Raw genomic sequence first — 16,689 nt, 5'->3', positions numbered from 1 at the left:
ATTGTGGCCAATCCAGGGGGGAAGTATGCGATGGTTAATGGGAAGTTTGGGGGGGGGTAGGTAGGGAGGGAGGGAGGAGGGAGAGATTGTAATACTGTCATAGATCCAAGCCTGGACCGGTCCAGCCCTAAGGCGTCGAGGGTGTCAGCAGTGGCAAGAGAGCTGTGAGGGGTCCATGGACCGCATGGGGGGTGGACCCGTAGAGGTTTGGGACGGCGAAGGAGTTTTCATACTTCTCCCATGTGCACCAGGTGTACTCCTGGATTGATTTCATTGTGATGGGCAGATGCTGCTGGTGGGGGTGGCCGACTTGGAGTACTTGGTGATTGTGGTTTCTGACCACGCGCTGCATTGGGTAGATATGAGGGTGGCTGGGGGAGGGGGGGTTCGGCAAGAGGTGGGGGCAGGGGGGGGCGGAGGAAAGCGAGAGACCACAACGGCCACAGTGGAGGCTAGACGTGGGGTTGCTGGTGGATGAGGTGTGTGAGCAGGTGACAGCTGCCATTCAGGGCTACGTGGAGTTCAACGACACTGAGGAGGTCACCATCCTCGTCATGTGTGAAGTTTAGCCTCATCCAGTTTAAGGTGGTGCATAGGGCTCATATGACAGTGGCGAGCATGAGTGGGTTCTTTGCAGGTGTGGGCAGTGTGTAGGGTCCCGCGAATCACATCCACATGTCCTGGGCGTGTCCGAGACTGAGGGGGTTTTGGCAGGGGTTCTCGGACATGATGTCTGAGGTGTTGGGTGTGGGGGTGGTTCCAAGTCCATATGGCGATATTTGGGGTGTCAGAAGATTCTGGAGACCAGGGGGTGAGAGAGAACGATGTTTTGACCTTTGCCTCCCTGTTGTTCCTCTGATATTTTGTGTATATATATGAAAATGCCTTGAATTAAAATATTTCTTTTAAACTGTTGAAAATTTGAATTAAAATATTTTTTTTAAATGGCAGAGCAGGCTTGAAGAGCCGAATAGTTTATTCCTGATCTTAGTTTTTCTTTCTTCAACCAACCTAGTATGCCACGTATGTTCTGTTTTTATTTCTGATTTCTAACATCTGCAACATTTTTCCTTTGTAAGGAATGAAGCATTGTTTGATTTACTTTAAGTAAATGAAGTGCAGCAAATAACTAACAGTAAGAAAGCAATGGGGAAAAAGTGATCACACCTTAGTTAGGATCAACATAGACCTAAGCGAATTGGAATAGGCCATTTAGCCCCTCAAATATGTTCTTCTATTCACAGACCATGGGTGATCTGTGCCATAACTCCACATACTCAACTTTTTCCTATATCCCTTAATGCCCTTGAATTACAAGAATCTTTCAATCTCAGATTTAAATTTTACAATTGATTTAGAATCAATTGCTGTTTGCTGTACAGAGTTTAAAATATCTAGCACCCTTCTGTGTGTTTCCTGAACTTCACTCCTGAAATGTTTGTTTCCGGATTACACAGCTAAGAGAAATAGTTTTTCTCCATCTAACCTTCCTGACCCCCTTAATGTTTTGAAGACTTGACCAAATCACCCCTGAACCTACTAAGTTCTGAGAATGCAAACTTAATTTATGCAACTTCGCTTTGTAATTTAAACCATCCAAAAGGTGGTTTGTGGAGGAGCTGTTGTCAAGTGACAGTTAAACCCGAAACACTTCTTCAGTGTTTCCCTCCCTACCTCCTCCTCTAACCAAAAAAAAACAACAATCATTGTAAGGATCCCAGCCGAGTAAAGATCAAGAGGGAGATTCGAGGGCAGGTAGAAGTCGAAAGAAGTTGAATCGTTACGTCACAGCCTGTAGATAAGTGATTGGCTGTGACTGGTAAGTAGTTTTTCTTTTCCCTGAGGTGTTATCGTGCAGGGAAGGGGAGTAATTTTTAAAAAAAACTTACTGTTGTGAGTGTAAAAATGGCAGGAGATCCCAGACCCGTGTTATGCTCCTCTTGCTCAATGTGGGAGTTCAGGGACGTGGCCGATGACTCCTTCATGTACTCGTCCCTGACTCCTTCATGTGCGGGAAGTGTGTTCAGCTGCAGCTCCTGTTGGACCGCATGACGGCTCTGGAGCTGCGGATGGACTCACTTTGGAGCATCTGCGATGCTGAGGAGGTCGTGGATATCACGTTCAGTGAGATGGTCACACCGCAGATTAGGATTGGTAAGGGAGACAGGGATTGGATGACCAACAGGCAGAGAAAGAGCAGGAAGGCAGTGCAGGTGTGTCCTGCGGTCATCTCTCTCCAAAACAGGTATACCGTCTTGGATACTGTTGGGGGAGATGACTCACCAGGGGAAGGCAGTAGTAGCCAGGCTCATGGCACCGTTGCTGGCTCTGCTGCACAGAAGGGCGGGAAAAAGACTGGCAGTGTTATAGTCATAGGGGATTCAATCGTAAGGGGAGTAGACGGGTGTTTCTGTGGTCGAAAACAAGACTCCCGTATGGTATGTTGCCTCCCGGGTGCACGGGTCAGTGATGTCTCAGATCGGCTGCAGGACATCCTGAAGGGGGACGGCGAACAGCCAGTTGTCGTGGTGCATATAGGCACCAACGATAATAGGTAAAAAAACGGGACGAGGTCCTGCAATCAGAATTTAGGGAGTTAGGAGATAAGTTTAAAAAGTAGGACCTCAAAGGTAGTAATCTCAGGATTGCTACCAGTGCCACGAGACAGTAAGAGTAGAAATTCAAGAATAGTCAGAATGAATGCGTGGCTTGAGAGGTGGTGCAGGAGGGAGCAGTTCAGATTTTGGGACATTGGAACTGGTTCTGGGGGCGGTGGGACCATTACAAATCGGATGGTCTACACCTGGGCAGGACTGGAACCAATGTCTTAGGGGGTGCTTTTGCTAACACTGTTGGGGAGGTTTTAAACTAATATGGTGGGGGATGGGAACCAGATTTAGAAGTTGGAGGTCAGTAAAGAGGCAGCAACTAAAGCCAGTAAGGTGCTAGATAATAAACTCAATGTGACTAAGGGCAAGAGTAGACAGGGAAGAGATGATGAACGCAAAGGGACAGGTGGTCTGAGGTGCATTTGTTTCAATGCGAGAAGTGTAGCAGGTAAGGCAGATGAACTTAGGGCTTGGATTAGTACCTGGGAATATGATATTGGTATTACTGAGACTTGGTTGAGGGAAGGGCAAGACTGGCAACTAAATATCCCAGGGTAAAGATGCTTCAGGAGTGATAAAGAGGGAGGTAAAAGGGGTGGAGGAGTTGCATTACTGGTCAGAGATGATATCACAGCTGTGATTAAGCAGGGCACGATGGAGGATTCGAGCACTGAGGCAATATGGGTAGAGCTAAGAAATAGGAAGGGTGCAGTAACATTGTTGGGACTTTACTACAGGCCTCCCAAAAGTGAGCGTGAAGTTGAGGTACAAATATGTAGACAGATTATAGAAAAATGTAGGAGCAATAGGGTGGTCGTGATGGGAGATTTTAACTTCCCCAACATTGAATGGGACTCATGCAGTGTTGGAGGTGTAGATGGAGCAGAATTTGTAAGGAGCACCCAGGAGAGTTTTTTAGAGCAGTATGTGAATAGTCCAACTCGGGAAGGGGCCATACTGGACCTGGTATTGGGGAATGATCCCGGCCAGATGGTTAAAGTTTCAGTCGGTGATTACTTTGGGAATAGCGATCACAATTCCGTAAGTTTTAGAATACCCATGGACAAAGACGAGAGTGGTCCTAAAGGAAGAGTGCTAAATTGGGGAAAGGCCAAGTATAACAAAATCCGGCAGGAGCTAGGGAATGTGAATTGGGAGCAGCTGTTTAAGGGTAAATCCACATTTGAAATGTGGGAGTCTTTTAAGGAAAGGTTGATTAGAGTGCAGGACAGACATGTCCCTTTGAAAATGAGGGATAGAAATGGCAAGATTAGGGAACCATGGATGACGGGTGGAATTGTGAGACTAGCTAAAATGAAAAAGGAAGCATACATAAGATCTAGGCGACTTAAAACTGATGAAGCTTTGGAGGAATATCTGGAAAGTAGTACAAATCTCAAACGCGCAATAAAGAGGGCTAAAAGGGGTCATGAAATATCTTTGGCTAACATGGTTAAGGAAAATCCCAAAGCCTTTTATTCGTATATAAGGAGCAAGAGGGTAACTAGAGAAAGGATTGGCCCACTCAAAGACAAAAGAGAGAATTTATGCGTGGAGTCAGAGGAAATGGGTGAGACTCTTAATGAGTACTTTGCATCGGTATTCACCAAGGAGAGGGACATGACGGATGTTGAGGCTGAGGATGGATGTTTACATACTCTAGGTCAAGTCGGCATAAGGAAGGGGGAAGTTTTGGGTATTCTAAAAGGCATTATGGTGGACAAGTCCCCAGGTCCGGATGGGATCTATCCCAGGTTACTGAGGGAAGTGAGGGATGAAATAGTTGGGGCCTTAACAGATATCTTTGCAGCATCCTTGAGCACGGGTGAGGTCCCGGAGGACTGGAGAATTGCTAATGTCCCTTTGTTTAAGAAGGTTAGCAGGGATAATCCAGGGAATTATAGAGCTGTGAGCTTGACGTCAGTGGTAGGCAAACTGTTGGAGAAGATACTGACGGATAGAATCTCTTTACTTACAGAAGTAAATAGACTTATCAGTGATAGGCAGCATGGTTTTGTGCAGGGAAGGTCATGTCTTACAAACCTAATAGAATTCTTTGAGGAAGTGACAAAGCTAATTGATGAGGGAAGGGCTGTAGATGTCATATACATGGACTTCAGTAAGGCGTTTGATAAAGTTTCCCATGGCAGGTTGATGGAAAAAGTGAAGTCGTATGGGGTTCAGGGTGTACTAGCTAGATGGATAAAGAACTGGCTGGGCAACAGGAGACAGAGAGTAGTGGTAGAAGGGAGTGTCTCAAAATGGAGAAAGGTGACTAGTGGTGTTCCACAGGGATCCGTGCTCGGACCACTGTTGTTTGTGATATACATAAATGATCTGGACGAAGCTATAGGTGGTCTGATTAGCAAGTTTGCAGATGATACTGAGATTGGTGGAGTTGCAGACAGCGAGGAGGACTGTCAGAGAATACAGCAAAATATAGATAGATTGGAGAGTTGGGCAGAGAAATGGCAGATGGAGTTCAATCCAGGCAAATGCGAGGTGATGCATTTTGGAAGATTTAATTCAAGAGCGGACTATATTGGTCAATGGAAGAGTCCTGGGGAAAATTGATGTGCAGAGAGATGTGGGAGTTCAGGTCCATTGTACCCTGAAGGTGGCAACACAGGTCGATAGAGTGGTCAAGAAGGCATACAGCATGCTTGCCTTCATCGGACGGGGTATTGAGTACAAGAGTCGGCAGGTCATGTTACAGTTGTATAGGACTTTGGTTAGGCCACATTTGGAATACTGCGTGCAGTTCTGGTTGCCACATTACCAGAAGGATGTGGATGCTTTAGAGAGGGTACAGAGGAGGTTCACCAGGATGTTGCCTGGTATGGAGGGTGCTAGCTATGAAGAAGGGTTGAGTAGATTAGGATTGTTTTCGTTGGAAAGACAGAGGTTGAGGGGGGACCTGATTGAGGTCTACAAAATTATGAGAGATATGGACAGGGTGGATAGCAACAAGCTTTTTCCAAGAGTGGGGGTGTTAATTACAAGGGGTCACGATTTCAAGGTGAGAGGGGGAAAGTTTTTTACGCAGAGGGTGGTGGATGCCTGGAACGCCTTGCCAGCGGAGGTGGTAGAGACGGGCACGATAGCATCTTTTAAGATGCATCTAGACAGATATGAACGGGCGGGGAACAGAGGGAAGTCGATCCTTGGAAAATAGAAGACAGGTTTAGATAAAGGATCTGGATTGGCGCAGGCTGGAAGGGCCAAAATTTGCTGTCATTTTCTTTGTTCTTTTGTTCTTATTTTAAATCATTGCTTCTTTGGCCTATCACCTTAAATCAGAGTCCTCTGGTTCTTGACCCTTCTGTGAACGGGAGCAGTCTCTCCTTATCTACTCGGTCCAGACTCTGCTTGATCTTGAAAACTTCTATCAAATTTCCTCTCGATCTTTTCATTTCTAAGGAAGGCCCCGTACCTAAGAAAGGATGTGTTGGCCTTGGAAAGGGTCCAGAGGAGGTTCACAAGAATGATCCCTGGAATTAAGGACTGGTGAGGAGCGGGTTAGGACTTTGGGTCTGTACTCAGTGGAGTTTAGATGGATGAAGGGGATCTCATTGAAACTTACAGAATACTGAGAGGCCAAGATAGAGTGAAATTGGAGAGGATATTTTCACTAGTAGGAGAAAATAGAACCCGAGGGCACAACCTCAGGCTCGAGGGACGATCCTTTAAAAACAGAGATGAGGAGGGATTTCTTCAGCCAGAGGATGGTGAATCTGTGGAACTCTTTGCCGCAAAAGGCTGTGGAGGCCAAGTCACTGAGTGTCTTTAAGACTGAAATAGATTGTTCCTTCATTAATGAACCCTAAATTCTCCAGTCTATCCATATAGCTGAAGTTCCTTATCCTTGGACCTATTCTTGTCAATCCTTTTTGCGCCCTCTCTTTTTTTGCCTTTCTAATGTCAGGTGTCCAGAACTGGACACTCTACTCTAGTTTAGGCCCAACTGGAGTTTTATGCATGTTCATTATAACTTGCTTGTTTTTCTACTCCAGGCCAATATTTATAAAGCCCAGAATCCCATGTGCTTTATTCACTGCACACTTAACCTAACCTGGCACCTTCAATAATTTGTGCACATATGTCCCCAGATCCCTTTGCACCTGCACCCCTTTTAAAATGGTACACTTCATATTGCCTCTCCTCGTTCTTTCTACTTCACAATTCTTTGCATTAAATTTAATCTGACATTTGGCCGCCCATTCCACCAACTTGCCTATGTCCGCCTGAAGTCCTTCGCTACCAATCTCACAATTCACAATGCTTTCATGTTTATGTCATCCACAAATTTTTAAATTATGCATTGCAGACCCAAATAATATAAATCAAGCAAAGCAGTGGTCTTAATACCAACAACTTGGGAACCCAACTATATATCTTGCAGCAGCAGGTAATCGGGAAGGCTAATAGAATGTTGGCCCTTATTCCAAGTGGGTTGGAATATAAGAGTATGGAAATCTTGCTGCAACTGTACAAGGTGCTGGTGAGACCACATCTGGAGCACTTGAGCAGTTTTGGTCCCCTTATTCAAGGAAGGATATTATTTAATCGGATGAGGTTCAGAGAAGGTTTCTGAGGATAATCCCTGGTATGGAGGGATTGTCTTATGAGCAAATATTAAACAGGTTGGGACTCCGCTGACTGGAATTTGGAGAATGAGCAGTTATCTCACTGAAACATGTAAGTTTCCAAAGGGGCTTGACAGGATAAATGCTGAGAGGCTGTTTCCACTCATGGGAGAGTCTAGGACCCGTGGGAATAGTCTCAGAATAAAGGTGTGCCAATTTAAGACTGACCTGAGGAGGAATTTCTTTGAGGGTTGTGAGTCTTGAACTCCTCGAGTGTGCAGTGCTCTAGCTGTGAGATCTGTGATGTTCCGTTCGACTACGTCTGCAGGAAGTGTAACCAATGGCAGCTCCTCATAGACCACGTGGTTTAGTTGGAGCAGCAGTTGGATGTATTTAGAAGTCATGCAGGTGGAGGAAAGCATCAAAGATAGGAGTTGGTCCTAGAGAGACATGGTCACACCTAAGGTGCAGGCAGACAGATGGGTGACTACTAGAAAAGGCAGGCAGTTAGTGCAGGAATCCCCTGTGGTTCTCCCCCTCTCTAACAAGTATACTGTTTTGGATACTGTTGGGGGGGACAGCCTATCAACACCACAACTGGCTCTGTTGCTCAGCAGGGGAGGGGAGGACAGAGTACAGGAGAGCGATTGTTTTCGGGGACTCAATAGTAAGGTGTACAGATAGGCGCTTCTGTGGAAGTGAAAGAGACTCCAGGATGGTATGTTGCCACCCCGGTGCCAGGATCAAGGATGTCTCTGAACGAACACAGGACATACTGAAGGGGGAGAGTGAACAACCAGAGGTTGTAGTACACATTGGTACTAAGGACATAGGCAGGAAGAATGATGAGATCCTTCAGGTGGAGTTCAGGGAGTTAGACAATAAGTTAAAAAGCAGGACCTCTAGGAGCAGCAGGGTGGTGCAGTGGTTAGCACTGCTGCTTCACGGAGCCGAGGTCCCAGGTTCAATCCCAGCCTTGGGTCACTGTCCGTATGGAGTTTGCACATTCTCCCCTTGTTTGCGTGGGTCTCACCCCCTGTTTGTGTGGGTCTCACTCCCACAACCCAAAGATGTGCAGGGTAGGTGGATTGGCCATGCTAAATTGCCCCTTGGAAAAAAAAGAATTGGTACTCTTCATTTATAAAAAAAAAAAATGGCAGGACCTCTGGAGTTGTAATCTGCGGGAGGACACCTCGGAAGGTTCATACAATGAAGCAATCTGCATAGAGCTCAGAAACAGGAAGGGGGCAATCACAATGTTGGCCATTTATTGCAGGCCCCCCAACTGCCAGCGAGAGATAGAGGAGCAGATAGGTAGAGAGATTTTGGATAGGTGCAAAAGTAACAGGATTTTAATTTCCCCTATATTGACTGGGATTCACTTAGTGCTGGGCGCTTGGATGGGGCAGAGTTTGTAAGGTGTATCCAGGAAGGCTTGATGCAATATGTAGATAGTCCAACTATGGAGGGGGCAGTACTGGACCTGATATTGGTGAATGAGCCTGGACAGGTGGTTGAGGTTTCTGTAGGGGAACGTTTTGGGAGTAGTGACCTCAATTCTGTAAGTTTTAGGGTACTTTTGGATAGGGATGAGGGTAACCCTTGCGTTAAGGTGCTAAACTGGGGAAAGGAAAATTACGACAACATTAGACAGGAATTTAAGAACTTGGATTGGGAGCGGCTGTTGGAGGGTAAATCAACATCAGACATGTGGGAGTCTTTCAAACGGCAGTTGATTAGGATTCAGGAAAGTCACGTTTCTGAGAGAACGAAGGATAAGTATGGGAAGTTTAGGGAGCCTTGGATAACGAGGGATATTGTGAACCTCGTCAAAAAGAAAAACAAGGCTTTTGTACGGTCTAGAAGAGCGAGGACAGTCGAACCCCTTGAGAGTATAAAGAAAGTAGGAAGGTCCTTAAGCAGGAAATTACGAGGGCTAGGAGGGGTCATGAAAAGTCCTTGGCAAGTAAGATTAAGGTGAATACCAAAACGTTTTATTCATATGTAAAAAGCACGAGAATTGGACCACTTGAGGAGAGTGGTGAATCTATGTGTTGAGCCAGAGGAAATGGTAGATAAGTCTCCTGGCCGGGTGGGATTTACCCCAGAATACTGAGGAAAGCAAGAGGAAATTTCTGGAACCTTAACTGACATCTTTGCATCCTCATTGCCTACTTGTGATATCCCAGAGGACTGGAGAATAGCTTATGTGATACCGCTGTTTAAAAGGTAGCAGGGATAATCCAGGAAACTATAAGCCGGTGAGCCTCACATCGGCAGTAGGTAAATTTTTGGAGAGAATTCTCAGAGACAGGATTTATACCCATTTGGAAACAAATGGACTCATTAGTGAAAGAAATGGACTCATTAGCGATGGACAGCATGGTTTTGTGAAGGGGAGGTCGTGCCTCACTTACTTGATTGAGTTTTTAGAGGAGGTGACAAAGATGATTGATGTGGGGAAGGGGTTTGGATGTTGTTTATATGGACTTCAGTAAAGCCTTTGACAAGGTGCCTCATGGCAGACTGGTACAAAAGGTGAAGTCACACGGGATCAGAGGCAAGGTGGCAAATGGAGTTTGATCCAGACAAATGTGAGGTAATGCATTTTGGTAGGTCTAATATAGAGGGGAAATATACTGTAAATGACAAAACTCTTAGAGAGAGAGATTTGGGCAGGCCCACAGATCTTTGAAAGTGGCAACACAAGTGGACAAAGTAGTCAAGAAAGCATACGGAATGCTTGCCTTCATTGGATGGGACATCGAGTATAAAAACTGTCAAGTCATGCTACAGTTTTATAGAACCGTGGTATGGCTGCACTTGGAATATTGCGCACAATTCTGGTCGCCACACCACCAGAAGGATTGGAGGCTTTGGAGAGGGTGCAGAGGAGGTTTACCTGAATGTTGCCTAGTCTAAAGGGTGTTAGCTATGTGGAGAGGCTGAATAGACACGGACTGTTTTCATTAGAACAACAGAGGTTGAGGGGTGATCTGATAGAGGGCTACAAGATTATGAGGGGCATGGATAGAGTGGATCGGCAGGCACTCTTTCCCAGGGTGGAGGGGTCAGTCACCATAGAGGATAGGTTTAAGGTCCATGGGCCAAAGTTTAGAGTAGATGTGCGAGGCAGGTTTTTTTAAGCAGAGAGTGGTGAATGCCTGGATCGCATTGCCAGGGGAGGATGTGGAAGCAGATACATTAACGCCGTTCAAAAGTCATCTCGACAAATATATGGATCGGATGTTTATAGAAGGATACGGCACTAGGAAGTGCTGAGGGTTTTGGCAAAGGGTAGTATCATGACCGGCACAGGCTTGGAGGGTCGAAGAGCCTGTTCCTGTGCTGTATTGTTCTTTGTTCTGAACTGAAAGTGGGCATTTTGGATGATGTAACTTGTATCTAGAATGACTAAGCTTCGGTGTGCATGGCATAATTTCAAAATTCGTGGATAATACAAAACTTGGAAGTATTTGAGCTATGAAGAATATAGTGATAGATTTCAAGAAGATATAGATACGCTGGAGGAATGGGTAGGTTGTCAGATGAAATTTAATGTTGAGAGATGTTGGTGACAAATATTTGATAGGAAGGAAGAGAAGAGGCAACAGGAAATAAGGCTCACAATTCTAAAGAGGATACAGAAGCAGAGGGACCTAGAGATATATAAATAAAGATGGAAGGGCAGGTTGAGAAAGGGGTTAATAAGGCATATGGGATCCTGGGCTTTATAAATAGAGGTATTGAATACAAGAGTATAAAAGCAAGGAGATAATGATGAACCTTTCTGGACATTAGTTCAGCCTGAAATGGAGTATTGTATTCAATTCTAGGTACCACACTTGAGCAAGGATGAGAATCCATTATAAATGGCACAGAATGTGAACGCATTAGAGAGGGTACAGAAAATATTTACAAGAATGCATTTAATGACGAGTAGAAACATCAAATTCCTCCATTGGTCCATCGAGTCTGCACCAACCCTCTGAAAGAGCAGCCTACCTAGACCCACTCCCCCACCCTATCCCAGTAACCCCATAACCTAACCTGCGCATCTTTGGACATTTAAGGGAAAATTTAGCAAGGCCAATCCACCTAATCATCTCATCTTTGGACTTCCATTATGTGGATAGATTTAAGAAGCTGGGGCTGCTCTGCACAGAGAAGAGAAGATTAAGAGGGTATTTGAAAGAGTTGTTCAGAATCATGAAGAACTTGGACAGAATATGTAGGGAGAAACTGTTCCCATCAACAGAAAGGTTGAGAAACAGAGAACACCAACTTCAGGTATTGGTAAAAGAAGCAGTGGTCACATGAGGAAAAATGTTTTTACATGGAAAATGGTTAGTATTTGGAATACACGACCGGAGAGTCTAATAGAGGGAGCTTCAATTGAGTTTTTCAAAAAAACGTATTAGGCAATTATCTGAGAAAAAGAAATTGCCGGGCCATGGGAAAAGTACGGGACAGTGGGACGAGGTGAGTTACCCTTGCAGAGAGCCGGCACAGTGACGGCAGCTCAATGGCCAGCTCCTGTGCTATAACCATTCTATGATTCTATTCTGTGATCAACATGGGAGATTGTGAATAATAATCATTCATTCGTCCAGTTCTGAGGTTGGACACAATCCATATCCATGGGCAGTAGAGATAGAGACAACTTGACTGTACCACTGACTTTGTGTTAGTTGACCTGAGAGTGCTTGATGCTTACGTTGATGACTCAGTGCAAAAATATAACATTTTCCAGCACTCCCCTCTGCATCTGCACGAAAAGCTCAAAATTGTATTATTTAAAAATTATAATGAGAATTCAAGAGAAACTAATTTTTTTTTACTTGCATATTTGTTGTATGCTATTTTACAATCTTTTGTGAAACAGTAAAATATTTTGCAAGAAGATTGAGAGGCTGTTTAATCCAGAGTACAAGGACCCAGACTCCCCAGCAAGTGCTGATACACTGTACAGGTATTCCATAAATTTTTTTAAATTGATTTTTAAAAAAAAAAATCTATTAATCTTGTCTCCTGAGAACTTCATACTGTATTTCATACTTTATTTCAGATGTAGCCTATGTAAGAAACTTCTTACCAAAGAAACTGAGAAAATGCTTCCTTGTACTCCTCTGAAAATAAATATCGATCTTCGAGGAAATATAATATACTTGCACTTTAGGTATATTTTTAATTACTTTACAAATTTTGGAACCAGAATATTAACAATTTCAGTGCAGCTCAGATGCAGAATTAAATGTCGAGTCTTCTGGGCGTTTCATGAATCTCTAGTGTAAGGAATTGTATGATGTTAGGATTGATCAGGCTGAGTGAGAACACAAAATATATGTTTACAGTACAAGTGCATAAATGCAAAAAGCATGGTAAATAATGTTGTAGAGCTTGCAGGTGCACATAGCCACACGGGAATATGAATCCACAATAACAAAGTCCTGGCTTAGAGAAAGGACATCATTAGGTACTGGATATTCCTGGTTACAAAGTGTTCTGGAAGGATCGGGAAGGAAATAAAGGAGGGAAGAGTGTGCAATACTAATTAAGGAAAATAGTTTGGTCCTGGTGTGTCAAAGAAAGAGTTTATTCAGTTAGTAGTAACAAACTATTGAGATGTCATTACGCTACTTGGCTATATTATGCAGACTGCATAATGGTGGGAAAGATTGTTGCACGCAAGCTGTGGAGAGGTGCAAGAACTATAGAATAGTGATAATGGGGGACTTGATCCTAATGTGAGCTGGTATAAGAATAGTCTAAATGGCAGAGAAGGGGAAGAATTTCTGAAGTTCAGGAGAACTTTCTTATCAGTGTATTTCCAGCCCAACAAGGAAGGAGGCTTTGGATCTGATTCTGCACAATGAGGTAGATCAATTCAAGCAGGTGTCAGTCAGGAAACAGTAAGGGAATAGTGATTACACTATCATGAACTTCAAATTATGTCAAAAAGGACAAGGAGTGATCTGGAGTAAAAATTACTTAATTGGAGGGGTGGTGGGTGCAGTTGCAGTGGTTTGGGAACGTGCGGCCCTGGTAAATTATGAAAGATTGGCAGCCAAAAATGTATTTGAACAATAGGCAACCTTTAAAGAGGAGATGATTTGGGTACTATCTAGGTATATTCGCTCGAGAGGGAAAGGTAGGGCAACCAAAGTCAGCTGCCTTAATGACGAAAGAAATAAGAAAATATGAGGCAAAAACGGGAGGGCATATAAAATGTCAGGTTAATGTCAGGCTGAAGAGAAGCAAATTCATGGAGGAAATTAAAACTGTAAATAAGAGGTTCAAAGAGAGTATGAGAATAGACTAGCAGCTAATGTTAAAGGAATCCAAAGTCTTGTTTAGGTATATAAATGGGTGACTGCCAGCAAGAGGAGGGTGTGGCCAATTAGGGACCAAAAAGACGTTTGGGGGTCGAGAGCATGGTTGAGTTTCTAAATGAGTACTTTTGCATCTATCTTTACCAAGGAAGAAGAAAATTGCCATAGTCATAGAAGGAGAAGGTAGTTGAGATACTGGATGAGCTGAAAGTTGATAAAGAGATGCTGGAAAGACTGGCTACTGGCTATACTTAAAGTTGGTAAGTCACCAGGTCTAGATAGGGTGCATCCTAGGTTGCTGAAGGAAGTAAGGGTGGAAAGTGCAGAGGCACTGACCATAAATTCCAATCCTCTTTAGATTTGGGAGTGGTGCCAAAGGTCTGGCAAATTGACATATTACATCCTTGTTCAAAAGAGAGTAAGGAGCTACAGGCCAGTTAGTTTAACCTCGGTGGTGGGAAAGCTTTTGGAAATGATAATCCGGGACAAAGTTAACAGTTGCTTGAACACGTGTGAATTAATTAAGGAAAGTCAGCATGGATTTGTTAAAAGCAAATCTTGTTCAACTAACTTGATTGAGTTTTGGGCGGCACAGTTGTGCCATGGTTAGCATGGCGCCGAGGTCCCAAGTTGGATCCCGGTCCTGGGTCACTGTCCGTGTGGAGTTTGCACATTCTTCCCGTGTCTGCGTGGGTCTCACCCCCACAACCCAAAGATGTGCAGGGTAGGTGGATTGGACATGCTAAATTGCCCCTTAATTGGAAAAAAAAATTATTGGATACGCTAAATTTATTTTAAGAAACTTGATTGAGCGCAATATGGTTGATGTGTATATGGACTTCTAAAAGGCATTTGATAAAGTGCCACATTAATAGGCTTGTTAGTAAAGTTGAAGTTTGACTAAAAGGGGCTGTGGCAGCATTGATCAAAAATTGGCTAAAGGACAGGAAACCAAGTCAAGTGGTGAATGATTGTTTTATCGACTACGCAGAGGGGTCCTTCAGGGGTCAGTAGTCAGACCATGTTTTTTATTAATGACTTGAACTTGGGTACACAGGGCACACACACTTCCAAAATTTGCACTGACACAAACTTGGCAGTATACTGAACAGTGAGGAGTATGTTGATGAACTTAAAGACAGCATAGACAGGTTGATGGAAAAGGTGGATACATAACAGATTAAATTCAACACCGAGAAGTGTGAAGTCATGCGTTTTAGTAGGGAAAACAATGAGGCAATACAAAATCAAGGGTACAATTCAAAACAAAACAGACATCTGGAGGTTTAGGTGCAAGTGGAAGGGCCGGTTCAGAAAGAAGTTAAAAAGGAGAGCAAAAGCAAATTATGTGCATTATAAATCGAGGCATAGAGTACAAAAGGAAGGAAGTTATGGTGAATCTTTTATAAAACACTGGTTTGACCTCAACTGGAGTATTGTGTCAAATTCTGGGAGCACACTTTAGGAAGAATGTGAAGGCCTTAGAGCAATTGTAGAATAGATTTACTAGAATTGTTCCAGGGATGAGAAACTTCAATTACATGGCTAGATTAGAGAAGCTGGGGTTGCTTTTTTTTTAAGAGAAGAAAGAGGGAATTTGGTAAAGGTGTTCAAAACCATTAGAGGTTTAGACATATTCAATAGAGATGCATTTTCATTGGTAGAAGGGCCTCAAAATCAGAAGTCAAAAGATTTAAGGTATTGTCAAAAGAACAAAAGGTGACTTGAGGGAAACATTTTTTTATGCACTTGAGTTGTAATGATGATAAATGGCAATGCCTGAATCGGTGGTGGAGGCAGATTCAATCATGGTCTTCAAAAGAGAATTACAAACATACTTGAATGGAAAAACATTGCAGGGGAATTGGCAGGGTAGAGGGGTTAGCTGAATTGCTCTTGCAGGATGCCACTGGCTTCCTTCAGTTCCATAACCATTCTATGATTTGGTTATTCTATTCCTTGGTCATTGATATTTATGTTGCTTCCGCACGCCACTCATTATTTATGTCCATATTAGTAATTTGCACTAATTAAAAGTGGAATTTAAACAAACATACATTTTTCACAGATAGCAGTTTTACAATTTAGAGCAGGATGCAACATTCATTCCCATGCATCTCTATAACACTTTTGTAAAATCTGCAAGAGGCATGAAGCCCTAAACTGGCACCCAACAGTCTCCCTGTTCTTAACTCTTAATTTCTCCTTCGGTAATTATTCTTGGAGCTGAATTTATCTATGGTGAGGATAAAGGACTTGTAGCACTTGAAATTGATTAAAATGTTCCAATTTCCCCTGACCTTACTGATAGATGTGAAAGAGACTGGAAAAAGTTTGAGGTGAGCAAAATAGGGTCCAACTGAATACCCACTTTTGTACTTCTAACATTCTAACAAGGTTTGCTTCTAACAAGTATCGGTAAAAACTAGCACATCCCCCTGGTGGCCAATAACGGCTGAAGAGTAATCCACGTCTTTCTGCAGGACAGAATAAATTAGTGAAACAATGTACATGATCATCCTATTTATTCTACAGATGCTTTAAAACCTTGCTTTGCTATGTCAGTGCAGTACTCTATTGGCTCTTTACAATAACAAGCTTGCATATGTGTTAGAAATCTCTGATTGGTGATGGTCTCATGAAAATTTACTCTGGTATTAAATTATATATCTGATCATTTCCATTCCCCCAACCTAGAAATGCTGAGATATTTTAATGTTGGTTATATCATAATCCCAGTTTACAGGAAGTCATTGGTGTCCATTATTTTATTTGAGCCTTCACCAGATACTGGTACAAGACGTGGAGATATGTGAAATAGTCAGAGATGTGGTTGAGAACTATTGCACTTTGGATGTTTGAAATACACATTAATTTTTAGATTAACCACATTGTAAAATAACGCACCTAGTGAAAATTACAATAGAAATACAGTCTATTCTGGTAAAATCTTGCAGTTAATTTCAAAATGTCATGTTCTTTCCTAACATAAATGCAAATCAAGTTTTGAACCAACTAGCTTAATGTAAATAATTTAAAATGTTATTTTGTTATGTCTATAGCCCTATTCAATGTGAGCATTTTGAACTGTGCAGCTATCACTGGTACTCCTATCATCACATTCACAATTGTTTCAGCCGCCTTGACTTAATACTTCACAAA

At 43.1% G+C, this 16,689-nt stretch overlaps 1 protein-coding gene across 8 annotated transcripts in view; it reads left to right on the top strand.

Moving 5' to 3' along the window:
• The window catches only part of sanbr (SANT and BTB domain regulator of CSR), a 268,809-nt gene that overhangs the window by 84,820 nt on the left and 167,300 nt on the right, over positions 1-16,689 (top strand). For 6 of the 8 annotated variants that reach the window (XM_072507794.1, XM_072507791.1, XM_072507788.1 and 3 more), the window contains 2 exons: positions 12,081-12,167; positions 12,264-12,374. The exons of 1 other annotated variant lie outside the window; for it this stretch is intronic. In XM_072507794.1, coding sequence (XP_072363895.1) covers positions 12,081-12,167; positions 12,264-12,374 — 198 coding nt within the window. The remainder of the gene's footprint in view (positions 1-12,080; positions 12,168-12,263; positions 12,375-16,689) is intronic. One more of the 8 variants, XM_072507790.1, reaches the window with a different exon arrangement.

Source organism: Scyliorhinus torazame, chromosome 1 (genome assembly GCF_047496885.1).
Source record: "Scyliorhinus torazame isolate Kashiwa2021f chromosome 1, sScyTor2.1, whole genome shotgun sequence".
Taxonomy (NCBI): Eukaryota; Metazoa; Chordata; class Chondrichthyes; order Carcharhiniformes; family Scyliorhinidae; genus Scyliorhinus; species Scyliorhinus torazame.
Note: the sequence above shows the minus strand (reverse complement) of the source record. Positions and strands in the feature narration are given on the sequence as shown.